The sequence below is a fragment of the Onthophagus taurus genome, chromosome 6 (genome assembly GCF_036711975.1).
Source record: "Onthophagus taurus isolate NC chromosome 6, IU_Otau_3.0, whole genome shotgun sequence".
In the NCBI taxonomy this organism is placed as follows: Eukaryota; Metazoa; Arthropoda; class Insecta; order Coleoptera; family Scarabaeidae; genus Onthophagus; species Onthophagus taurus.
The window spans coordinates 3,307,436-3,334,856 of record NC_091971.1 but is presented as its reverse complement, the minus strand read 5'-3'; the positions used below and the strand labels follow the sequence as shown (position 1 = coordinate 3,334,856).

At 30.3% G+C, this 27,421-nt stretch overlaps 3 protein-coding genes across 3 annotated transcripts in view; 2 read left to right on the top strand and 1 right to left on the bottom strand.

The window, feature by feature from the left end:
• Window positions 1-27,421, bottom strand: part of LOC111424711 (glypican dally-like) — a 67,373-nt gene that overhangs the window by 9,609 nt on the left and 30,343 nt on the right. The window lies entirely within an intron of this gene.
• Window positions 6,052-7,073, top strand: LOC111424713 (chymotrypsin-2-like). Its single transcript, XM_023058347.2, has 3 exons — window positions 6,052-6,130; window positions 6,180-6,796; window positions 6,852-7,073. The coding sequence occupies exons 1-3, from the start codon at window positions 6,085-6,087 to the stop codon at window positions 7,002-7,004; spliced, it is 816 nt and encodes a 271-aa protein (XP_022914115.2). The 5' UTR covers window positions 6,052-6,084; the 3' UTR covers window positions 7,005-7,073.
• LOC111424714 (chymase-like) lies at window positions 7,628-8,996 on the top strand. The gene is made up of 4 exons (XM_023058348.2): window positions 7,628-7,669; window positions 7,745-8,004; window positions 8,060-8,634; window positions 8,777-8,996. The coding sequence occupies exons 2-4, from the start codon at window positions 7,962-7,964 to the stop codon at window positions 8,924-8,926; spliced, it is 768 nt and encodes a 255-aa protein (XP_022914116.2). The 5' UTR covers window positions 7,628-7,669; window positions 7,745-7,961; the 3' UTR covers window positions 8,927-8,996.

The following is a 27,421-nucleotide window of genomic DNA, read 5'->3' as shown; positions in this document are numbered from 1 at the left end:
CTTTTATTATCTGTTCGCCGACGCGAGGCTGTTTATTATTATTTACATTCTTCGTCCGAGCAGGTAACCACCTGACTCATGAGTTATTAGTTTACCTAATGGACGGCTTTATTTAATGGTCTTATTGTATGCCGTAGAAGAAGGTGCATTAACGGACGAAACCGTGTGAGGTCGCGGTGAATACCGAAAGGTGTGAAATTCGATATTATACGTGAAAAATTGAAATGTCCCGTAACAACAACATTTTAACTTTCTTAAACAATTTTCTTATACCTAGCCATTAAAAGCGTTTAAGTTTCGCGAAGCGTAATTGGTCAATTATACTAAGTTAGCTTTTTATTTATGTTTTTTGTCCCTGGGAAGTTGACCCTTCTGGAGTACTTCCCTCTTCACTCGATAGATCCTCCGCCGATATAACGGATCATGGCCTGCAACCCGACACTATATGAGACGTTATCTCTTGACGAACGTAGGAGACCGAATCCCGAGGTGGTATCACAAAACCAATGTAGCGTTATAGATGAGGATTTACCGGGTCATTGGCAACAATGAATTGTGTGCAGTCGATAAGAAGACGTTTATAGAGTGAAGTGTAAATAAAGAAGGGTCGAAGCACTTATTCCGTCTAATTGGACGAAATGATTATGGCATTCCGAGAAATTCCTCGCGTATTGCAATCATGAATAGATATTATTAAGTATTCTATTTGTGACTTGTTATAAAGTAACACCGCTTATTCATTTCTTATAATATATCCTCAACGGTATTGTTTTGCATATCTTTAACACCGGCGGAAACCTCTTCGATACTATCTGAACAGGCCATTTGGGATTATTTGCAAGAAACGTGACTCATAGTTTACCTGATCCTCACCTATTCTTAGTTCTTGAATCTTTTTGATAAACTTATCCACAAAAATAAACGAAACTGAATGAATAATAAATTTATTACTACAAATATTTTGTGTCCTGGAGAATATCAATGTCATGTTGTATGATTGTTATGTCTGGCAACTTTGGAGAATTAAACAGTTTATCCTAAAACGTTCTGAAAGTTTTTTTGACTTCATAATAATGTTTAGCGTTTATTTGAAATTACATATTTTGTTTATTTTGGTTAAAAACTTTGAAGAGTAATTTAATTACGTTGATTCAAGAGGAGGGAGTTTTAAATCAAAGCCGATTTAATTTCGTGTTCCACCCTCGGCTATCCCCAAAAATTAAGATTCTTTAGTATAACTCTTTAGGAACCCGTGCGACAATAGCAACAAACCTCCCAGCAACAAACTTTTACCCGTAATTTCCTATCTACTTTCTTAGCTGATATCTTCCTTATAATTAGGGATAGCGAAAAACTAAATGCACCACTTGAAAGCTTGAATCTTTCTCTATCTAAAACCGGGTTTTCGTCTGCCGATTGATATTAAGATCAATAAAAAATGAAGAACACCGCGCTGTACTTAAAATAGCTCAAAATTATCAAACTTCAAGGTCTTGTGCAATTGTTACGAAACCGAATTTTAAAAAACTGTTATCACAGTCAGAAAGAGCGCTCCTTCAGCTATCTCAATCCGGGTTTTCGTCGATCAATATCTATCGGCGTCATGCTTAAATCACCCTTAATGTCCATCCCTACACGCAGAAACGCTTAAGTACTCTTCCTCTAAACAACTTTCTTATATGAGCAGGATTGAAATTTCCTGCTCTTTCTAGTGATGTATAACACGCGGCGATCACGCGCTTGCACACGTACATTTTTTGCTAAAAACTGCTAAATTCACACGTTTTAGCCATTCTTAAACCTTGTTCGGGTCGATAACTTTCTTATATGAGCAGGAAAAAACTCTAGAACCATATCTATCTTATTGAAAATTTTCTGCTCTTTCTAATGGTGTCTTTTAATAACAATTATACACTTTAATTTAACAACAATTATTAATTAAAGTTATACGGGATGGTCAGAAATGTGCGTCAAATTTCCGTATCTCAAAAAGTTTATTTTTTTGAATGGCAACTCTACTTTTTTCCCTCACCACCGTATTATATGCTGAAAAATCAGGAGACTTTGTGATTACATCCCATACTAGTAGAGTTACTAGTAAACATACTAGTAGACTTTAAATTTAGTTACTTTACTGTAGACATTAAAATGCGCACACCCAATATCCGCAAAAGATTTGAGGAACTGGAAAGACATGTTTAAATTTTTGAAAACTATGTTATTCCTTCCATCCCGCTAATTTTGACCCAACTCAATTCCAACGGCAGTTATTCCAACAAGATGGCGCGCCACCACACCTCAAGAAGCTACTAAATCAGTTTTTGACAAACAGGGAATTGTTAAAAATTATTGGTTACCATAGTTACTCATGACTGCTATTTTTATCATTATTTAAATTTGAAATAATTAAAGTTTAAACTAATTTTTCTCGAAAATTTTCTTATGTAACCAATATTAATATTGAATGTACTATACTCTGTTTTTAAACCAGGAGGAGTATTTTAAATTTGTCACCAGATTGACCTTGCACGTGATTGGTTGAATGCGAGGAAGGTTCACACACAGGCAATTTTGAATTTGAAGGTTAGGTAATTGATAATTCCACAGTTTCGTGTCATTATTGTATATTTTGTGTTCTTAAACCCTTTTTTATTATATTTTGAAATAAATACACTCATAACTTCAATGTTAATTTGTATGTATAGTGTTGACGATAACAAACGAAAATAAATACAATAATAAGTAAATAAATAAACAATAATTATTAATTTAAATTTACCGCCAAAATATCTAGTGATATTTTCTGGTGATTTTTTCCAGTGTAAATCTGACTTTCGCGTTTACTCGTCCTGGTTTAAAAACAGAGTATAGTTCTAGTGCAAGTGTTAGTTCTAGTTTTAATTGTTATTCAGCGCTAAGTTGTATATTTTTAAGTTTCGGGTTTAGCCCTGTGTCTTCAGACGCTGAATGTTAGGTAAGGTTAGTTTTGTTTACAAACATTAATTATACCATGAAGTATTCTTTGGCAATTAGTAACGGCAATTATAGCGTGAAGTTTTCTTTTGTAATGTCAATTATAGCGTGAAGGAATGTGAGGTAAGGTTAGTTTTGTTTACAAACATTAATTATACCATGAAGTATTCTTTGGCAATTAGTAATGGCAATTATAGCGTGAAGTTTTCTTTTGTAATGTCAATTATAGCGTGAAGGAATGTTCGGTAAGGTTAGTTTTGTTTACAAACATTAATTATACCATGAAGTATTCTTTGGCAATTTGTAATGGCAATTATAGCGTGAAGTTTTCTTTTGTAATGTCAATTATAGCGTGAAGGAATGTGAGGTAAGGTTAGTTTTGTTTACAAACATTAATTATACCATGAAGTATTCTTTGGCAATTAGTAATGGAAATTATAGCGTGAAGTTTTCTTTTGTAATGTCAATTATAGCGTGAAGGAATGTTCGGTAAGGTTAGTTTTGTTTACAAACATTAATTATACCTTGAAGTTTTCTTTGGCAATTATACTCTGTTTTTAAACCAGGAGGAGTAGAATAATTATTAATTTAAATTTACCGCCAAAATATCTAGTGATATTTTCTGGTGATTTTTCCTAGTGTAAATCTGACTTTCGCGTTTACTCCTCCTGGTTTAAAAACAGAGTATAGATTCAGAAAAAAATCTTCTTTTGTATTCCGTAATAAAAATGGGGGATTGCCATTTGAAAAAAATATCGATTGCGTCATAACTCGTTAAACCGTTTAACGGGTAAATTATTTTTTCGTTTTTAGAAACGATTTAGTTATGGTAATGCAACTATTTGACCTTATTGATAAGTGGTCTCTATAAAAGCCGCTAACCGTTAAAGGGTTAAAAATGAGGGAACAATTTTGAAATCTATACCAAAAAATTGCACAAAAGTTAAATCTTTAGACCGATTTCAGGGATTTTTCCATAAATCGTTTATAATGATTTTCACTCAGGTCGTCGTGACAGACTCTGTCACAAATGGGAGTTAACTAGAAACAGAAAAATCCACAATGTTAGTAGTTTTTGGCACAAAACGTGTTTGTACAAGCGCGCGATCGTCGCATATTATACACCACTAGAAAGAGCAGGAAATTTTCGATAAGATAGATATGGTTCTAGAGTTTTCTCCTGCTCATATAAGAAAGTTATCGACCCGAACAGGGTTTAAGAATGGCTAAAACGTGTGAGTTTAGCAGTTTTTGGAAAGAGCAGGAAATTTCCCATAAGATAGATATGGTTCTAGAATTTTCTCCTGCTCATATAAGAAAGTTGTTTAGAGGAAGAGTACTTAAGCGTTTCTGCGTGTAGGGATGGACATTAAGGGTGATTTAAGCATGACGCCGATAGATATTGACCCGGATTAAGATAGCTGAAGGAGCGCCCTTTCTGACTGTGATAACAGTTTTTTAAAATTCGGTTTCGTAACAATTGCACAAGGCCTTGAAGTTTGGTAATTTTGAGCTATTTTAAGTACAGCGCGGTGTTCTTCATTTTTTATTGATCTTAATATCAACTTATCGGCAGACGAAAACCCGGTTTTAGATAGAGAAAGATTGAAGCTTTCAAGTGGTGCATTTAGTTTTTCGCTATCCCTAATTATAAGGAAGATATCAGCTAAGAAAGTAAATAGGAAATTACGGGTAAAAGTTTGTTGCTGGGAGGTTTGTTGCTATCGTCGCACGGGTTCTTTAGGATAGAATAAATTTGCATTTTTTTGTTCTTCTAACAAATTTAGTGTGGTAGCAATTGGTCAAATAATTTATGGTCTATTGGGTGCACATCGAGTTTTCCAAATGCTATTCTCGTCCAGTAACCGCGCCCGCTTTTCCAAGAACACATAACAATCTGATTTAATTACAACGTCCACAATAAGACGTAGTGAGTGCAGGCAACACTTGTTCAAAACTTGTTATGCAGATGTGACTTCGAAGAAAATCCTTGATAAAGAAACACTTTTTCAAAACAAATTTTTGTAAACATAAACCATTTCGTTCTCGCATGTGGTGTTAACAAGTTAAAATATTGATTTTCTTATTTTTCCAAGAAAGATTAAATTTCTTCCCACATCTAAGATTTACTTAGGATACCACCTTAATGAACTTTTAAACGTGCTAAGTAAAACTAATTCGTGTATTGGACGAACAAGAAAGTAAACACTTGGACTGTTTTAAATTCAATCTTCTTGTACACGAAACTATTTGATACAAAAGGTTATGGTCGTGGTACTTCGATTAATGATTTTGAAATTTCATGTTTGCATAACAGTACGTGACGTGGAAAAACGATATAAACTTAAAACATGCACGTGCGCGTGCATGCAAAAATAACTATTCGAAGTAAAAATTAAGTATTATTCTAAAGAAGAAAGCAAATAAGATATTTCGTTTCTTTTGCAAATCACATGATTATAAAAAGGAAACCGCATTTTTTCCCTTCAACGATAAGATCATATAAGATTTTATAATACAATGGCAAATTCATCATTTGTCTACTTAATATGCACCCAAGAACTAATGCTTTCGGCGCGTTTCGTTGTAAATTACGTGACTGGAGCCCATAACAATAAAGGCGATGGAACCTTCCGAAAATGAATCCGGGTCAGGTGTTGTTGGGTTGGTTCGTTGGTTAATCGGGACCATCCGAGGTTGAATTTTTTCAAAATTAACCCATCAACCGTCCCAATCTATTCGTTTCAATGGACCCTCATTATGACACATGGCAAAATTAATGGCACATATTTATTTTAACGCTACGGAACGTGACTGTGATTAATGAACTTTTACTAGTCAGCTACTAACATCATAAAAAAAAATTAAATTAACTTTTGAGTTTGAAATGAATCATCGTTACAAAATAAATTATAAATTTAAAACAACTAATTGGCAATAAGTCATAAAAAAATTTAAATTAAGTAATTTTTGAGGAAAAATTTTGCATAAAACTTTTAAACAATAAGATTTCTATGAAAATAATTACTGCCTTATGCAAAGAATTTTCTTTTCCATCTATATAAACTAAGTTTTTCGTTAACAAATCCAGTTTCAAAAAAACAATTCAACATGAATAACTCTTTCTATTTTATGGTTTCCTTGTGTTTAACATTAGGTATGTATACAGCGTTGCCAACCCAATATTGTTAATATTTTAATTTTAGTGTTATCTAATTCATTATTTGAACATGAAAAAATAAGAAATCACCTTAAGAAACATTCGATCCCTGTAGAAAATCATCACAACGCTTCGTTTAACAATCATGATAAACGAATAAGAAGTGGAGAGACCATCGATATTACTCAAGCAAAATACTATGTTTATATGAAATGCAGTGGAACTCAATGTGGAGGTACTTTGGTAAGAAGAAATAAAGTTATAACTGCGGCTCACTGCGTGATGGACTGCCACGTTAATGATTTTACAATTGCTGTTGGGTTAAATTCAATTTATGAATATAATTCAGCAAGAAAATATAGAGCTAGCTCTATTGTGATGCATCCTAACTACAACAGACAAGCTAAATTTCCATACGATATTGCTGTTGTTACGTTGACTCAAGATGTTGAATTAAACAACAGAGTTGATTTGATTAATTACGCAACTTTCCTTCCACCTGTAGGAAATTTCGTAACCGTTGTTGGTTACGGGATGATTGACGGATTGAAGGAAGGCCCAACATCAATAAAATTACAAAGAGCTAACTTGAAAGTTATCTATTATAAACAAACTTGCTTTTATACAGAAGTAGTAGGCCCAAGAGGGCCTACCATTCTACCAGTAAGTTTTAATTATAAAAATTTTAATTCAATTTTTATATTAAAAACTTTTTTAGGGTGATTCAGGCGGTCCTGCGGTTTACAACGGTTTATTAACCGGTGTAGTGTCGGGATATTTTTGGACAAATCAAAACGTCATTTATGAGAATGCTTTTGCCGGAATCGGTGATCCACAAATATTAAACTTTATACGCAGATATGCGCCATAATTTTCACATATCAATATATTTGTTATTAATCTTTATTAATATCTTTAATAGAAATAAAGTGTGATATATAACAAACATTATTTATTTATTAGAATGTTTTTCTCATCAATATCATTATTTTACTTGATTGAAAACACTAAAATCATAATTGAGGCTTAACGTCAGGTTAATTTTTTGGTAATCGATCGTTAATCCGAGATTAACGTCAGATTAAATGAAAATGTAGATGAATAAACCCGAATGTTTTGCAGAATCATTTAGCAGCGAAAATTAGAATGTTTGTTATTCTTTTTAATGCATATTATGGGAAATTTGTTTTCCACGAGCTGGTTTTGAAATTAGCAATGCAGACATATATAAAATTCAACGTTAACATGCCATTATGCTGCTTAACGTCATCGGTGCATTTTTAAAAATGATTAATTTTAAAATCACCTAACTAATGATTTCTTTTTCAAAATTTTACATAAATTTAAATTCTTAAGGTAATAGTGGTAATACTAATAAGACTTCTGTGAAAAAAAGTTAAGTAATCACTTTTTTATGCAAAAATTTTTTCGCCATCTATATAATGTAAGGTTTTTGTTAAGCAAATCATTATTAAAAAAAAGTCAACATGAACCCCGGAAGTTTTAGTTTAACGTTCTTCTTGTGCTTAACCACAGGTATTACAATAATTATATTAATATTAGTGTTTTCTGATTTTTCTATTGAAAATGATTCAATCATTACGCTTCCAGTGGAAACTGATTTAAGTGATACTAAGGAAATTAAATAATCTTCTTCTAAAAACTTTACTTTACATTTTTATTCAAGTACTACGCAAATACTTTCGTAATTATAATAACAATCATGTTTGGTATGTCCTCTAAGGTCATAGAAAAACAACTTCACCGATACAATCATAGATATTCATAGCTTTTATAACATATACCTCGTTTTAAAAACAATTTCAATATGTACACCATATATTTAGCATTCTTGTTGTTTGTAACAACAGGTAAGTAACATTTATTTCGTTAATTTAATTATAATTTTTTAATCGTAATTATTAGCACAATCTCAAATTAAGAATAACTCCACCATAATTTTCCCGTTTGAATCCTACGAAAATGTCTCATTCATTACGGACGATAAACGAATAGGAAATGGATACACCATCGATATCGCTTACGCAAACTTTTACATTTACGTTTCATGTCCTCACAAAAGCTGCGGAGGCACATTGGTGAGACGAAACAAAGTTATAACAGCCGCCCATTGCGTCGATAGTTGTAATTTTCGCCAATTTGAGTTCACAGTTGGATTGAATTCCCTTTCGGAACTTTCGGTAGCTAAGAAGTACAAAGCTAAATCAATCAAGATTCATCCTAAGTACGCTGGTAGTCGTCCTTACGATATAGCTGTAGCTACACTTAAACAAAATGTTGAGTTGAATTATAAAGTTGGTACGATTAATTACGCAAATATAATTCCACCCGTTGGTGGATGGTTATGTATATATGGTTACGGGCTTATTAATCTTAATAAAGAGAGGCCAAATAATTTACAAAAAGGTGCTGCAAATATTATTGATGTTAAAGGTACATTAATACTTACACAAGCACAATTTGGTTCTAGTGCTTTACCAGTAAGTTTTTTTTATACAATAAAACCTCGGTATAACGGACCTCACTATATTTAAATATAAATATAAATGTTATGTTTATGCAATCCGTTATATCAAGGTTTTTCTATATTTTAGATTTTATATTAATTTTTTTTATTTAAAGGGAGATTCGGGAGGTCCCGCATTATACAACAATCAATTAGTTGGGGTAATATCAGGATATACCCATTGCGGTAATACCCCTCTAACGAATTGTTTTGTCGCGGTAGCTCATCCAGAAGTAATGAAGTTTATTCGTAAATATGCCCCTTAATTTTAATTTGTATTCGCGAATACTTCGAATTTATTTTTATGCAAAATTAAAGTAGTTTTTCAATCCGGAAGTTTGTATTATTATTTCAAATAATAACGTAAATACCTTTATATTTATAACAATCAAGCTATGTAGTCTAAGGTCATAGAAAAATATCGGAATCGTTAGAAGTATTGAAATTTATTGTTTTAAGGTTATTTCTTGCTTGTTTATTTTGCACAACTAAATATATTTTAACATAATCAGTGAAAGTAAGCTGATGAATAATTAAAGAAACTTAAATGGTTAATAATTAAACATAAAATCAGGTAACTTATTCTTATTTTACTCTTATTCATTTTAGTTTACACCGAAAACGAAAATAATTCTACAAGATATCACCATAATGATCCTTATATAATAAATGAATTAGAAATGATTACAGCATCGATATTTCTTATGCAAACTTTTATGTTTTCGTTTTATGCGGTGATAACACTTGTGGAGGAACTCTAGTTGGATAAAATAAAGTTATAACTGCCGGTCAATGCGTTGATATTTGTTGGGCATAAAGCGAAATCGATACGATATCATCCTAAATACGACGAGGACAAAATGTTGATTTAAACAATCAAGTTGATACTATTAATTACACAAATATAATTCCACCTGTTGGTGGTTGGTTATGCATATATGGTTATGGGTACGTTAATGCCAACAAACAGCGGCCGTATAAAGTTTTTTGTTTAAGGGAGATTTATGTAGTCCAGCTTTATACAACAATCAATTACCTTTGATTATATCAGGAGTTTTACACACCAACAACAAAAAAAATATTTTTGTCGCAATATCATTTTTGTCTAAACAAAATAAATTCAGACATAAAAGATAATTTAAATATTAATAAGAAAAATAAGTTCATTCTAATAATTAGGTATCTTCCTCATCGGTGCTACACAATAGATACCGTTTCAGTATGACAATGGTTTTCGACGCCGTTAAATCGAGTACAATAGGAAACTACCCTCGTCTATTAGTTGCTGATGCATCGGCTATTATTGTCCAAGTCACACTGACTAAATCAATCAGATACGGTCTACCACTTTTATAATAGGTTTGTGTGTGTGTCTTGTATTGACCATACCAAGAAAAAAGCGTCAACGGTCCAGGACATAGTTATTTTTCTGCATTTAACAAAACGATATCTTCAAAACAAAACATTTCTTTTACTGATAACAGATTTCACCAGATGGCGCTAAAGACTAAATAAAAGATGTGAGATTTTATTTTTCTTTTATGTATTTTTATATTAGTTTAACCACTGATATTATTACAATTACAAGAAATCGTATCATCAAAGAAACATACAGCTTTCTCTAAAAACTTTCATTTCCACTTTGCACGTAATCATCTTCATCTCTTTATAAGAAGGGAAAGTAGCTTTATAACTAACCGTGTTAGTTGACACATTATTGTTAAATTAACGTTCAAATATATTTCTCAATTGTGTACTTGACGTCTAGACAGTAAAATCGCATCAATTATAATCGTACTTGGAGTCTTGCGTGATGGGCAACGAAATGACTTGCGATAGAGACAAGCTTCTTGCGACGTCTCATTAAAAACTATTACGCTTCGTGTGCTCGGAGTTATGAGATTGGAACGCGAATGAAATAAATCAACGTTTGGGTTTAATACTTAATGTTGTTGATTAATCTTATTAATTAATCAAGTTGATTAAAAATTAAAGAGAAATACATTTTTAGTTATGTGATATGTGACTAAACCATATATCGGGAATTTCATGTAACTCGCAATATACGAATGCAGTAACCAAACAGCGAAACTACTTTTCGTTCAATAAAAATATACCACAACCTAACGCTGAATAACAATTAAAACTGGAACTAACACTAGACTTAGAACTAGAAACAGTCAGGTTTAGCCACACGTCTTTCAAGACGGCTAAACTCGAATGATTCTAGTTCCATCTTCAAAAAATCGTCAAAAATTCATCGTTAAAGATACCACTATATAATATTTATGAATTATAGGAGAAAGTATCAGCTTTTCAACGAAAAAGACCGTTTTTCAAAATATCTTTTAGTTCTTGAGATATTAATTTTTTAAAGTCAATCAATTTTTATCTTTGAACTTAATCATCTTCAAAAAATCGTCAAAAATTAATCGTTAAAGATACCGCTATATAATTTTTAAGAATTATAGAAGAAAGTATCAGCTTTTCAACGAAAAAGACCGTTTTTCAAAATATCTTTTAATTCTTGAGATATTAATTTTTTAAACTCAATCAATTTTTATCTTTGAACTTGATTAACTTAATCATCTTCAAAAAATCGTCAAAAATTCATCGTTAAAGATACTGCTATATAATTTTTAAGAATTATAGGAGAAAGTATCAGCTTTTCAACGAAAAAGACCGTTTTTCAAAATATCTTTTAGTTCTTGAGATATTAACTTTTTAAACTCAATCAATTTTTATCTTTGAACTTGATTAACTTAATCATCTTCAAAAAATCGTCAAAAATTAATCGTTAAAGATATCGCTATATAATTTTTAAGAATTATAGGAGAAAGTATCAGCTTTTCAACGAACAAGATCGTTTTTCAAAATATCTTTTAGTTCTTGAGATATTAATTTTTTAAACTCAATCAATTTTTATTTTTGAACTTAATTAACTTAATCATCTTCAAAAAATCGTCAAAAATTCATCGTTAAAGATACCGCTATATAATTTTTAAGAATTATAGAAGAAAGTATCAGCTTTTCAACGAAAAAGACCGTTTTTCAAAATATCTTTTAATTCTTGAGATATTAATTTTTTAAACTCAATCAATTTTTATTTTCGAACTTAATTAACTTAATCATCTTCAAAAAATCGTCAAAAATTCATCGTTAAAGATACCGCTATATAATTTTTAAGAATTATAGAAGAAAGTATCAGCTTTTCAACGAAAAAGACCGTTTTTCAAAATATGTTTTAATTCTTGAGATATTAATTTTTTAAACTCAATCAATTTTTATTTTCGAACTTAATTAACTTAATCATCTTCAAAAAATCGTCAAAAATTCATCGTTAAAGATACCGCTATATAATTTTTAAGAATTATAGGAGAAAGTATCAGCTTTTCAACGAAAAAGACCGTTTTTCAAAATATCTTTTAGTTCTTGAGATATTAATTTTTTAAACTCAATCAATTTTTATCTTTGAACTTACTTATTTTAAGCATCTTCAAAAAATCGTCAAAAATTAATCGTTAAAGATACCGCTATATAATTTTCAAGAATTATAGGAGAAAGTATTAGCTTTTCAACGAAAAAGACCGTTTTTCAAAATATCTTTTAGTTCTTGAGATATTAATTTTTTAAACTAAATCAATTTTTATCTTTGAACTTGATTAATTTAATCATCTTCAAAAAATCGTCAAAAATTCATCGTTAAAAATACCGCTATATAAATTTTAAGAATTATAGGAGAAAGTATCAGCTTTTCAACGAAAAAGACCGTTTTTCAAAATATGTTTTAATTCTTGAGATATTAATTTTTTAAACTCAATCAATTTTTATTTTCGAACTTAATTAACTTAATCATCTTCAAAAAATCGTCAAAAATTCATCTTTAAAGATACCGCTATATAATTTTTATGAATTATAGGAGAAAGTATTAGCTTTTCAACGAACAAGACCGTTTTTCAAAATATCTTTTAGTTCTTGAGATATTAATTTTTTAAACTCAATCAATTTTTATCTTTGAAATTAATTAACTTAATCATCTTCAAAAAATCGTCAAAAATTCATCTTTAAAGATACCGCTATATAATTTTTATGAATTATAGGAGAAAGTATCAGCTTTTCAACAAAAAAGACCGTTTTTCAAAATATCTTTTAATTCTTGAGATATTAATTTTTTAAACTCAATCAATTTTTATTTTCGAACTTAATTAACTTAATCATCTTCAAAAAATCGTCAAAAATTCATCGTTAAAGATACCGCTATATAATTTTTAAGAATTATAGAAGAAAGTATCAGCTTTTCAACGAAAAAGACCGTTTTTCAAAATATGTTTTAATTCTTGAGATATTAATTTTTTAAACTCAATCAATTTTTATCTTTGAACTTGATTAACTTAATCATCTTCAAAAAATCGTCAAAAATTCATCGTTAAAGATACCGCTATATAATTTTTAAGAATTATAGGAGAAAGTATCAGCTTTTCAACGAAAAAGACAATTTTTCAAAATATCTTTTAGTTCTTGAGATATTAATTTTTTAAACTCAATCAATTTTTATCTTTCAACTTAATTAACTTAATCATCTTCAAAAAATCGTCAAGAATTCATTGCTAAAAATACCGCTATATAATTTTTAAGAATTATAGGAGAAAGTATCAGCTTTTCAACGAAAAATACCATTTTTCAAAATATCTTTTAGTTCTTGAGATATTAATTTTTTAAACTCAATCAATTTTTATCTTTGAACTTGATTAACTTAATCATGTTCAAAAAATCGTCAAAAATTCATCGTTAAAGATACCGCTATATAATTTTTAAGAATTATAGAAGAAAGTATCAGCTTTTCAACGAAAAAGACCGTTTTTCTAAATATCTTTTAGTTCTTGAGATATTAACTTTTTGAACTCAATCAATTGTTATCTTTGAACTTGATTAACTTAATCATCTTCAAGAAATCGTCAAAAATTCATCGTTAAAGATACCGCTATATAATTTTTAAGAATTATAGGAGAAAGTATCAGCTTTTCAACGAACAAGACCGTTTTTCAAAATATCTTTTAGTTCTTGAGATATTAATTTTTTAAACTCAATCAATTTTTATCTTTGAAATTAATTAACTTAATCATCTTCAAAAAATCGTCAAAAATTCATCTTTAAAGATACCGCTATATAATTTTTATGAATTATAGGAGAAAGTATCAGCTTTTCAACAAAAAAGACCGTTTTTCAAAATATCTTTTAATTCTTGAGATATTAACTTTTTAAACTCTATCAATTTTTATCTTTGAACTTACTTATTTTACATCTTCAAAAAATCGTCAAAAATTAATCGTTAAAGATACCGCTATATAATTTTTAAGAATTATAGGAGAAAGTATCAGCTTTTCAACGAAAAAGACCGTTTTTCAAAATATCTTTTAGTTCTTGAGATATTAACTTTTTAAACTCAATCAATTTTTATCTTTGAACTTGATTAACTTAATCATCTTCAAAAAATCGTTAAAGATACCGCTATATAATTTTTAAGAATTATAGGAGAAAGTATCAGCTTTTCAACGAAAAAGACCGTTTTTCAAAATATCTTTTAATTCTTGAGATATTAATTTTTTAAACTCAATCAATTTTTATTTTCGAACTTAATTAACTTAATCATCTTCAAAAAATCGTCAAAAATTCATCGTTAAAGATACCGCTATATAATTTTTAAGAATTATAGAAGAAAGTATCAGCTTTTCAACGAAAAAGACCGTTTTTCAAAATATGTTTTAATTCTTGAGATATTAATTTTTTAAACTCAATCAATTTTTATTTTCGAACTTAATTAACTTAATCATGTTCAAAAAATCGTCAAAAATTAATCGTTAAAGATACTGCTATATAATTTTTAAGAATCATAGAAGAAAGTATCAGCTTTTCAACGCAAAAGACCGTTTCTCAAAATATTTTTTAGTTCTTGAGATATTATATATCTTTGAACTTAATTATTTTAAACATCTTCATAAAATAGAATATTGCTAGTTCTAGGTGTAGTGTTAGTTCTAGTGACAGTGCTAGGGCAAAACTAGAACTAATACTAGACCTAAAATCAGTCTCTACACCAGAAACTTTCTAGTTCTAGGTCTAGTAGTAGTTCTAGTTTTAATTCAATAAAAATATGCAACACATTTTATATGGAACAAAGTAACCCTGGTTTTTATGGAAATATATTTATGTATATTGCATCTTAAGAGAAATTCGCTTTTAGAAGCAGAAAAAATTCAATTACAATTTAGTGTCACTTTAAACGAAACGAACCTCCTTGTTACTAATTAAATCTTTGATCGAGGTACTAGAATACTAATGAGCATCCACCTTACAACATACACGCGACGTCTTCTTCAGCAGTGTTTGCTCCCCCTTTGAAGCGATTTCCCAGAGGAAGCCGCCGTGTAAACTCAAAGTTCTTTTCAACTGGCAATTTCAAAGGATGAGTCCGAAGTCCGGCGTCTCGCTCAGGTGTGGTTCTTTTTCCCTTACGTTCTTTTTTCCACTTCTTTTGATCTCACCCGCACGAAGTAAGTACTAAGTTTTCTCTCTATCTCTCATTTTGAATGCGTTATACCCGCGCACATTCTTCATTTCTATTTCACTACAAGTGAAAAACCACCGAGCAGAGGTAATCCACGGTGGTAAAACGGTGTCGTTGTTTGAAATGTCCGACTTTAATACGAAATACGTGTGGACACACAGGTGGATTATATTCGTGGACACGCACTTGCGGTGGGAGATTGTTGTATTGCGGTACTTTGTGTGGCGAATTATAATGAAGGTCTTAAAGGTTAACTTGAATTATACCAATACGAAAATCACTATTATCTATAAGATAACGATCGCTATGTAAGTTATTGCAAAATGTACTTACAAGAATTAAGTGACACACAGGTGTTATAATCTTTGCAACGATCTCACAACCACATTGTTCAATAATTTACGATAAATTCTCGGCGATTTAACACAAAATACAACATTACCTTAATATTCCCGTCCACCACATGTTCAGGAATACGAATTCATCCATTCGAAGTGGGCACACATGACGCAATTAAAAACGAGTAAAGCATATAAAAAATGCCTCATTCGCAGTTTGCGGCTGTGGATTAAAGATTCCCAGGAGGCAATCTCTCCGCCTGACTACGGGTTTCGACCGTATAAACGTGTATTAAATCGCAGACTTTAAACCCTTAAAGGTGCCATTACCGGAACCTGAATTGACGGAGCCGTTGCGTCCATTTAAAGCCGTTTAATTGAGTAATCTCAAAGAAAGACAGAATTGAATTCGATTTAGTAATCTAAAAGAAAAAGAAGTTTCTTTCTTACGTAATAAAGTCGGTTATGATCTAAAATATAAATTCCATCGACCTCTTTGGTATCTTATACCAGAACGACGTGTAGCAACGTCGAAGATAGGTATTCCGATAAAACAGGATGTAAATCGAATATGTATCTTATCGAGCGATCTAATTATCTTTATATGCGGTCAGCAGGCGGTATTATAAAATAATATAAAAAAAAATCAGATAAAAAAATAACACAAAAAAATTATGTTAACGTAACGTTGTAACGTAAGACACTTAGAATGCGGTTAAATCATGTGAAAAATAGGTTTAAATATGTTCCGGCGCGACATCAAAGAAGAACAATTAAAACAGGATATTGGGTCGATTAAACAAATAATAAGAGTAAAACGGGCTGTCGAGAGGAAATAATTTTTCAAAACGTGACGTGTAAATAGTCGGGGTCTTCTGAGGAGGAATAAAACATCAATCAAACCATTTTAAGATAAATTTATCTCGATTCTTGTTTGATCGTCATTTTCAAAGTAAATATTAGTAAAATGACGTCTTCAAACGAAATTTCGATCATTATCTCATTGTTGGACTCACAATCCTAAATAAAAAAAAAATAACTGAAATCGTCACCTTGTCTTCTTATCGCCTTCTGCATACAAACCAGGTAACAAATAAATGCACCGATTGAAAACGAGTCCAAATACCACACAACCGGTTATCTATTCTCAAATAGATAACGATAAAAGTTGTACGTTTTCTTCTTCGTTATAACATAACCAACTGTCAAGTTGATTTCTTTATCCCTTTTTTCATTATCGGTTCTGGTTCGGTTTCGTGTACGCTTGGTCGTATTTAAATTCAATTAGGACGACGATGTACGATGAAAAATTGCTTTTCTTTGTGTATTCTACAATACGGCACAGAAAGCGACAAGGCAGAAATAAAAAAAAAAGCGGGGTAGTTAGGTGGATGTAGCGTGTTAGTGGGTAATTTGCGTGACCGATCTGTCATTGTCAAGAATTCAGCTTACGATACGACCAATCCCACCCGAAAAATACCAGAGATTATGAGAATGACGATTACGTGCATTAACTGAAGGGAATTGTTTCGTATACCAAATGGATGTGTCAGATGGAAAATGGACTTTGTAAAGGTGTTGTTAAAAATATTTAATGACGTCTTAAAATTTTAATAATACTATATATTTAGTATTAGTGGCAAACTTTGTTATGTTTTGACATGAAAAAGGTCTTTCATTACGGACGTTCATTCCACAACTACTTAAAGAAGACTCTTTCTGCTCCTTCTCGTTATAGTCATCAAGGATTTAGATTCTATAATGATGAAGTTGAAGTCACATTTCCTTGTTTGGTTACGACTACTCCTAACTGCTAACTTTTAGGTAACTTCAAAATTTATTCCAGAGATAAGTTAATGGCAAAGAATGCAATTTATATTGATGGACAGTATTTTATGACTTGATTTATGCAGCTCTTGGCTTGAATTGAACTTTCGTCTAGTTTTCTTCTCTTCGCTTGTAATTTATCATCACATTCATTATTAACAGAACTGTCACTGTTATCACTTTCGATTATTAATTAAAGTATCCTCTTTTTAATGCAAAAAGCCGTTTTGAAAAATCACTTTTAGTTCTTGAGAAATAAATTTTTGAAATAATCGAATTTTTTTTCGAATTTTGCAATTTTCGCCGATTAAGTTTTAAAAATTCGTATAAAATCCAGTTCTTGGAATATAAGTATGAAAATTTCCCAAAGTGTTAATAAAAGTGTCCTCTTTCCAATGAACCATTTGAACCAACCCGTTTTGAAAAATGACCTTTAGTTTTTGAGAAAACAATATTTGAAATTTTGATAAAATTTTCGATGTTGCAATTTTCATCGATAATTTTCAAAATTCGATATAAAATTAATTTCTTGAAGGATCCTTATGGAAATGTCACCAATTATTAATTAAAGTATCCTCTTTTTAATGCAACAAGCCGTTTTGAAAAATCGCTTTTAGTTTTTGAGAAATAAATTTTTGAAATAATCGAAAATTTTATCGAATTTTGCAATTTTCGCCGATTAAGTTTTAAAAATTCGTATAAAATCCATTTCTTGGAATATGAGTATGAAAATTTTCCAAAATGTTAATAAAAGTGTCCTCTTTCCAATAAACCAACCCGTTTTGAAAAATAATTTTTAGTTTTTCTGAAAACAATATTTGAAGTTTTGATAAAATTTTCGATGTTGCAATTTTCATCGATAATTTTCAAAATTCGATATAAAATTAATTTCTTGAAGGATCCTTGTGGAAATATCGCTAATTATTAATTAAAGCATCCTCTTTTTAATGCAACAAGCCGTTTTGAAAAATCGCTTTTAGTTTTTGAGAAATAAATTTTTGAAATGATCGAAAATTTTTTCGAATTTTGTAATTTTCGCCGGTTAAGTTTTAAAAATTCGTATAAAATCCAGTTCTTGGAATATAAGTATGAAAATTTCCCAAAGTGTTAATAAAAGTGTCCTCTTTCCAATGAACCAACCCCTTTTGAAAAATGACCTTTAGTTTTTGAGAAAACAATATTTGAAGTTTTGATAAAATTTTCGATGTTGCAATTTTCATCGATAATTTTCAAAATTCGATATAAAATTAATTTCTTGAAGGATCCTTGTGGAAATATCGCCAATTATTAATTAAAGCATCCTCTTTTTAATGCAACAAGCCATTTTGAAAAATCGCTTTTAGTTTTTGAGAAATAAATTTTTGAAATGATCGACAATTTTTTGGAATTTTGTAATTTTCGCCGATTAAGTTTTAAAAATTCGTATAAAATCCAGTTCTTGGAATATAAGTATAAAAATTTCCCAAAGTGTTAATAAAAGTGTCCTCTTTCCAATGAACCAACCCGTTTTGAAAAATGACCTTTAGTTTTTGAGAAAACAATATTTGAAATTTTGATAAAATTTTCGATGTTGCAATTTTCATCGATAATTTTCAAAATTCGCTATAAAATTAATTTCTTGAAGGATCCTTGTGGAAATATCGCCAATTATTAATTAAAGCATCCTCTTTTTAATGCAACAAGCCGCTTTGAAAAATCGCTTTTAGTTTTTGAGAAATAAATTTTTGAAATGATCGACAATTTTTTCGAATTTTGTAATTTTCGCCGATTAAGTTTTAAAAATTCATATAAAATCGAGTTCTTGGAATATAAGTATGAAAATTTCCCAAAGTGTTAATAAAAGTGTCCTCTTTCCAATGAACCAACCCGTTTTGAAAAATGACCTTTAGTTTTTGAGAAAACAATATTTGAAATTTTGATAAAATTTTCGATGTTGCAATTTTCATCGATAATTTTCAAAATTCGCTATAAAATTAATTTCTTGAAGGATCCTTGTGGAAATATCGCTAATTATTAATTAAAGCATCCTCTTTTTAATGCAACAAGCCGTTTTGAAAAATCGCTTTTAGTTTTTGAGAAATAAATTTTTGAAATGATCGACAATTTTTTCGAATTTTGTAATTTTCGCCGATTAAGTTTTAAAAATTTGTATAAAATCGAGTTCTTGGAATATCAGTATGAAAATTTCCCAAAGTGTTAATAAAAGTATCCTCTTTCCAATGAACCAACCCGTTTTGAAAAATGACCTTTAGTTTTTGAGAAAACAATATTTGAAGTTTTGATAAAATTTTCGATGTTGCAATTTTCATCGATAATTTTCAAAATTCGATATAAAATTCATTTCTTGAAGGATCCTTGTGGAAATATCGCCAATTATTAATTAAAGCATCCTCTTTTTAATGCAACAAGCCGTTTTGAAAAATCGCTTTTAGTTTTTGAGAAATAAATTTTTGAAATGATCGACAATTTTTTCGAATTTTGTAATTTTCGCCGATTAAGTTTTAAAAATTCGTATAAAATCCAGTTCTTGAAATATAAGTATAAAAATTTCCCAAAGTGTTAATAAAGTGTCCTCTTTCCAATAAACCAACCCGTTTTGAAAAATGACCTTTAGTTTTTGAGAAAACAATATTTGAAATTTTGATAAAATTTTCGATGTTGCAATTTTCATCGATAATTTTCAAAATTCGATATAAAATTAATTTCTTGAAGGATCCTTGTGGAAATATCGCCAATTATTAATTAAAGCATCCTCTTTTTAATGCAACAAGCCGTTTTGAAAAATCGCTTTTAGTTTTTGAGAAATAAATTTTTGAAATGATCGAAAATTTTATCGAATTTTGTAATTTTCGCCGATTAAGTTTTAAAAATTCGAATAAAATCCAGTTCTTGGAATATAAGTATGAAAATATCCCAAAGTGTTAATAAAAGTGTCCTTTTTCCAATGAACCAACCCGTTTTGAAAAATGACCTTTAGTTTTTGAGAAAACAATATTTGAAATTTTGATAAAATTTTCGATGTTGCAATTTTCATCGATAATTTTCAAAATTCGCTATAAAATTAATTTCTTGAAGGATCCTTGTGGAAATATCGCCAATTATTAATTAAAGCATCCTCTTTTTAATGCAACAAGCCGCTTTGAAAAATCGCTTTTAGTTTTTGAGAAATAAATTTTTGAAATGATCGACAATTTTTTCGAATTTTGTAATTTTCGCCGATTAAGTTTTAAAAATTTGTATAAAATCGAGTTCTTGGAATATCAGTATGAAAATTTCCCAAAGTGTTAATAAAAGTATCCTCTTTCCAATGAACCAACCCGTTTTGAAAAATGACCTTTAGTTTTTGAGAAAACAATATTTGAAGTTTTGATAAAATTTTCGATGTTGCAATTTTCATCGATAATTTTCAAAATTCGATATAAAATTCATTTCTTGAAGGATCCTTGTGGAAATATCACCAATTATTAATTAAAGTATCCTCTGTTTAATGCAAGAAACCGTTTTGAAAAATCATTTTCAGTTCTTGAGAAAAAAATTTTTGAAATGATCGAAAATTTTTTCGAATTTTGTAATTTTCGCCGATTAAGTTTTAAAAATTCGTATAAAATCCAGTTCTTGGAATATAAGTATGAAAATTTCCCAAAGTGTTAATAAAAGTGTCCTCTTTCCAATGAACCAACCCGTTTTGAAAAATGACCTTTAGTTTTTGAGAAAACAATATTTGAAATTTTGATAAAATTTTCGATGTTGCAATTTTCATCGATAACTTTCAAAATTCGGTATAACATTCATTTCTTGAAAGATCCTTGTGGAAATATCACCAATTATTAATTAAAGCATCCTCTTTTTAATGCATCAAGCCGTTTTGAAAAATCGCTTTTAGTTTTTGAGAAATAAATTTTTGAAATGATCGACAATTTTTTCGAATTTTGTAATTTTCGCCGATTAAGTTTTAAAAATTCGTATAAAATCCAGTTCTTGGAATATAAGTATGAAAATTTCCCAAAGTGTTAATAAAAGTGTCCTCTTTACAATGAACCAACCCGTTTTGAAAAATAACTTTTCGTTTTTGAGAAAACAATATTTGAAGTTTTGATAAAGTTTTCAATGTTGCAATTTTCATCGATAATTTTCAAAATTCGCTATAAACTTAATTTCTTGAAGGAGTCTTGTGGAAATATCACCAATTATTAATTAAAGTATCTTCTTTTAGAGTTGCTTGGTTAGTTAAATCAGTATCAAAAAAGTTCATTTTGTATCTTAGATCCAAATAAGTTGACATATCTTATCAGCTTTCTTATTAATTTCATTTTTATTCAAATATCGCAATAATGTGGCAGTATCACTTCAGAAATACACCAGAAATTATAACCATAATGGCCGGATAGGTATGCCGGATATCCGGCTTTTCGCAAAATCACTATGCCTTCCATCACTAATTGTAGCTAACTCTTCTTATGTTTTTAGTGTTGATTTGGACGAATCAGAATTGAGACAAGGAAAGAATAAAGTTACTGCAGGTATTAATGGCAATTTACTTAAAGTGTAAACTGCTGTTTCACTACCTTTATAAAACGTGATTTTGAAGATGTGGGAAAGAAATTGTTTAAAATCAAATTAATGATTTTGTCGATAGGATAGGTTTCTTAATTTGGTCAGTGATGGTGGTCGATTTTATTTCCCATACCATAATAAATATCAGGAGGTAACCTCTCGGGTAATTGCAAATACAACTCGGTCGGTACGTGATTCCTAGTGGGGCCGCAGAGAAAACACAATCCTCGGCAGCGCGGAACGATCACGTTCCAACGCGTCCGTCGTCCGGAAGATTGCGGCGCTAATAAAATCGATTGTTTTACGAACGTTGGGCCGTAAAAGGTGCGGCCGCCTACGTGCATATAGTATACCCGGTTAGCCTATACGAAAACGGACAACCCTAACTATATTTAACTATACAAGATATGTACATTCCATCTACCCGGTTATAGTCATTTATAGTCTTTTAGAAGACTTCAAAGAAAAATAAAAAAAAGGAAGATCTCGTCTCGTCATCGTAAGATCATTAAAAACTCGAAACCCCGCTTGGAATTTTAAACTTGTCAACTTAAAGCTCCTAACAGGAACCTTTCATTAGCGCGACCGGGCGCATAATCGCGTGACGATAACTTCTGGGGTAAAAACTTTTCCAATTTATATCCTTTTTCACGACGTCACCGTAGAGGAAATGGGTTCCTGCCGAAATCTGCACAATATGTTCTGGCAGGAAAACGGATGCGTAGCGTAGACGCCACAAAGAGAAAGCGAACCGTTTACACGATTAAAGCGAAGCCAAATTAACACCCGACGAGGAGTCTGCGTTTTGCATTTTCCGGCACAACCGAGAAACGTCAAAGCTAAAACCTGTGTTCGATGCCATAATTACGCTCAATCGATAAACTTCCTCTCTCTCGAAAATCCAATATCACAACCCCTCGAAATAGATGTTACGGTAAAATTGCGATATAACCCGAATTGTCTATACGGTGTATAAATTAAGGACGGTAGTTCTTGTTTTAATCATTAAATTTCTAATTCTAAGTCTACTGTTAGTTGTTGTGACAATGCTAGTGTGAAACTAAAACTAACACTAGATCTAGTACTAGGTCTAATATTTCTAGTTCTAGGTCTAGTGTTAGTTCTAGTTTTACTTCAATGAAAAATATATGTACAACAATCTAACGCTGAATAACAGCTCAAACAAGAACTAGCACTAGCATTAGAACTAATAGTAGACCTAGAACTAGAAACATTCGGGTTTAGCCGTCTTAAAAGACGCACGGCTAAACCCGAATGTTTATAGTTCTAGGTATAGTGTTAGTTCTGGTTTTATACTGGCACTGTTCTTAGAGCTAACACTAGACCTAGAACTAAAATCATTCGGGTTTAGCCGTCTTTAGAGACGTGCGGCTAGAACTAACACAAGACCTAGAACGACTTTTAAATGTCAATTTGACAATTAATCGTCAATATCGTTAAAATCTAGATCTTAATCAAAATCTTAACTCAAAAATCAGTTAATTTAATGTAAAAAATCTTATGGAAATACTAAAATTAACGAAATATGTTATTATAAATCAAAAAAGGTATAGAAAAACTTGCATGAAATGTGATATTCATCAAAACATTTCCAAAAATTTAGGTTGGTACGATTTTAGGGATATGTGTTGTGTTTTTTAAATGTCAAAATGACGTTTAAACGTTAAGATGACATTTGTATGTCAAAATTATTAAAAAAAATCAAAAACGGCTATAAATAGAACAAGAAAAATAAAATATCGATAAGAATGTTGGATGGAAAATGGAAAACTATAGCATTTATCAGAATGAAATAATGAAAACGATTATTGCAAAATGATCTGTACAAAAAGTAAAAATATTGCTTGACTTTTACACGTCAACATCGTTAAAGAGAGTAGATATTAAAAAAAAACCCAAAATCAGTTAATTTGATGAAAAAATCTTATGGAAATACTAAAATTAACGAAATATGTTATTATAAGTGAAAAAAGGTATAGAAAAATGTGATATTTATCAAAACATTTCCAAAAATTTAGGTTGGTACGATTTTAGGGATATGTGTTGTGGTTTTTAAATGTCAAAATGACGTTTAAACGTTAAGATGACATTTGTATGTCAAAATTATTAAAAAAATCAAAAACGGCTATAAATCAGTTAATTTAATGTAAAAAATCTTATGGAAATACTAAAATTAACGAAATATGTTATTATAAATCAAAAAAGGTATAGAAAAACTTGCATGAAATGTGATATTCATCAAAACATTTCCAAAAATTTAGGTTGATACGATTTTCGGGATATGTGTTGTGGTTTTTAAATGTCAAAATGACGTTTAAATGTTAAGATGACATTTGTATGTCAAAATTATTAAAAAAATTAAAAAACGGCTATAAATAGAACAAGAAAAATAAAATGTCGATAAGAATGTTGGATGGAAAATGGAAAACTATAGCATTTATCAGAATGAAATAATGAAAACGATTATTGCAAAATGATCTGTACAAAAAGTAAAAATATTGCTTGACTTTTACACGTCAACATCGTTAAAGAGAGTAGATATTAAAAAAACCCAAAATCAGTTAATTTGATGAAAAAAATCTTATGGAAATACTAAAATTAACGAAATATGTTATTATAAATGAAAAAAGGTATAGAAAAACTGTGATATTTATCAAAACATTTCCAAAAATTTAGGTTGGTACGATTTTAGGGATATGTGTTGTGTTTTTTAAATGTCAAAATGACGTTTAAATGTGAAGATGACATTTGTATGTCAAAATTATTTAAAAAAATCAAAAACGGCTATAAATAGAACAAGAAAAATAAAATATCGATAAGAAAGTTGGATGGAAAATGGAAAACTGGCATTTATCACAATGAAATAATAAACACCATTATTGCAAAATGATCTGTACAAAAAGTAAAAATATTGTTTGACTTTTAAACGTCAACTTGACAATTAAACGTCAACATCGTTAAAGAAAGTAGATATTAAAAATCTCAAAAATCAGTTAATTTGATGAAAAAAATCTTTGTGAAATATTAAAAGAGGCGAAATATACTAATATATCATAAAAGTTATAAAAAAATTGGTAAGAAATATTAGACATTCATCAAAAGATTTCCAAAAATTTAGGTTGGTACTATTTCACGGAAATATATTGTGATTTCAAACGTCGAAATGACGTTTAAACGTTAAGATGACATTTGAATGTCAATCATTAAAAAAATTAATTGTCTCTAAATCATGTTCAGAGCTAACACTAAACCTACATAGAACTAGAATCATTCGGGTTTAGCCGTCTTGAGAGACGTGCGGCTAAACCCGATTGATTCTAGCTCTAGGTCTAGTGTTAGCTCTAGTTTTACATTAGCACTGTTTACTCAGCGTTAGATTGTAGTATATTTTTCATTGAACTAATACTAGAACTAACTCAAAACCAAAAAACTAGAAAGTTTCGGATTTAGCCGTGCATCTTCAGAATTTATACTTCGGAAGCAAAGTGCTTCGAGGATTTATCAAATTGATAAATTCGTCGGGTTAGATTAGCAGAATGTATTTATAATAAAAAGAAAAAGAAAACTATTAGTGATAGGATATAAACCACCAAAAACAGGATAATATCGCCACTGAGAGACCTGTTTCCAAAAGCGTAAGCTTTTAAATAAACAGAAAAAAAGGCGTAAAATGTTGAAACCGATTCCAGGTCCGGAGCCGGGCTATTAAACTCAATTAAGTTGTCCGTTTATTCGACCCGTTGGCCGTTAATGTTGGGCTTGAGACGCGGTTCGAACATAAAACTCCTACGCGGACCCAAGTTTTCTCGCTAAAACCTCCGGATACGACCGGAGAATTGCCGCAAATGGCATCGAAAACGTTCCGGATTGCCTCTTTACGTTCGTTAATCCTACTTCTTCAACTACTTTTCACACGGGAATTAATTTTTTTGCTACTATAATTTTTTTAATTACTAAAAATCCACATTTTACCCATACCATAAAAACTACTTGCGGTTAAATTTATGATCGTAACTTATAATTCTTTCACCTTGCGTTTTCATTGTTTACTTATTTCAAATGCCGTAAAGAAACCACAAAGTGAGTATCAAAAACCTTCCGCTTGCCGCATCGAGGAAAGAAAAAAGGCTTTAAAAAACTTCTTTATCGACTTATTTACTGCTGTTTATGTATACCAATAGATCAAGTAACAGCAACTGGAAGCAGATAACACGCGACGTTGACAAACCTAGTAGTGTTTACATAAGAACTTTAAATTGGGCTTAGTTTGTTTTTCATTGGTGTATATATACGACTTCCACCCTAATATTTTTTCCTGGACGTATTCGAATCTGAAAAAGAATTGAACGGTTTTGGTTTTAAACATGGGGAGATTAAAAATAGATTTTTAGAAACGGAAATCCGACAAACTATTTATTTTTGATAATTTTATATTCTTAACAATGATCTATTTTTAATCAATTAAATTTAAGAATTTTTGAGAACCTCTGGTGTGAACCTTATCACGCGGTCGATCCTTTGTCGGTTCCATTTGTTTTCTTAATTAAGCCAATAGGAAAACTGGCGCTTCGTTTGCAGCCACATCACGAAAAGATCTACCTGACCGAAATTCTCTTGGAGGACCTTTTTTTGCTTTTCTTTTAACCATTAAGGATATTAACCCCATGGACCCGTTTCGTAGTTATTGCACCACACCAGCGATACACGTTCATTTTATTCGTTTAAACCTTTTTCTTGGACTATTGTTCGCTTTATTATCCAAGATTTGCTGGTGGTGGTTGATGGGGATGCGGTGGGACAGGAAATGGAATTAATTTTATTACCTTCAAAGCTGTAAATATTTACAAGAACCGGCTTCAGTTTATCTTCAAATCCTTTTAGACCCTCAATTTTTAGTTAGCCAAAGATAAATAACAAAATTGTATGGTGTTTACCTGAAACAAAAAGAAAATAAAATTAATTTAGTTTAAAACTTTATTTAGTCATTACAATTTTACAGTGCAAAAATATTATCTATTATCACCATATAAATACGTTTTTGGGTCAACTATTTTATATCTTATACATTCCACGTCAAATAGTTTACACTTACATTTACACTTACACTTTACATTTATTTGTTCAGTAAATAGTTTATTTACTGAACAAATAAATGCGACTACACCGATAAAGTTTAACGTTAAAACATAAAAACATAAGACAAGTATAATTAAAGACATTTAGTTTTTACAGAGTCGCTCTTTACACTCATTAGTGTAAGTATACTGTGATAATTACAGGCTAATTGGTTGTCACACAAATATTTTACTGCTCACGAATCTCCAGTTCAGTTCAATTATGTGGTAATTTAGCACGTATTTCATTGAGAAGACATAAATAGTAGCGATATTCATTCTTAAATTCATCTTAATTTTTTTCAAAAACACCCTGTATACAGGTCTTTTTTATTTTCTGTC

Coding starts and splice junctions, on each gene's coding strand:
- LOC111424714 (XM_023058348.2), top strand. CDS start 7,962: ATGTACACCATATATTTAGCATTCTTGTTGTTTGTAACAACAG. Junction 8,005..8,059: donor CTTGTTGTTTGTAACAACAG/GTAAGTAACATT, acceptor CGTAATTATTAG/CACAATCTCAAATTAAGAAT. Junction 8,635..8,776: donor TTGGTTCTAGTGCTTTACCA/GTAAGTTTTTTT, acceptor TTTTATTTAAAG/GGAGATTCGGGAGGTCCCGC.
- LOC111424713 (XM_023058347.2), top strand. CDS start 6,085: ATGAATAACTCTTTCTATTTTATGGTTTCCTTGTGTTTAACATTAG. Junction 6,131..6,179: donor TTCCTTGTGTTTAACATTAG/GTATGTATACAG, acceptor TTTTAATTTTAG/TGTTATCTAATTCATTATTT. Junction 6,797..6,851: donor GAGGGCCTACCATTCTACCA/GTAAGTTTTAAT, acceptor AAACTTTTTTAG/GGTGATTCAGGCGGTCCTGC.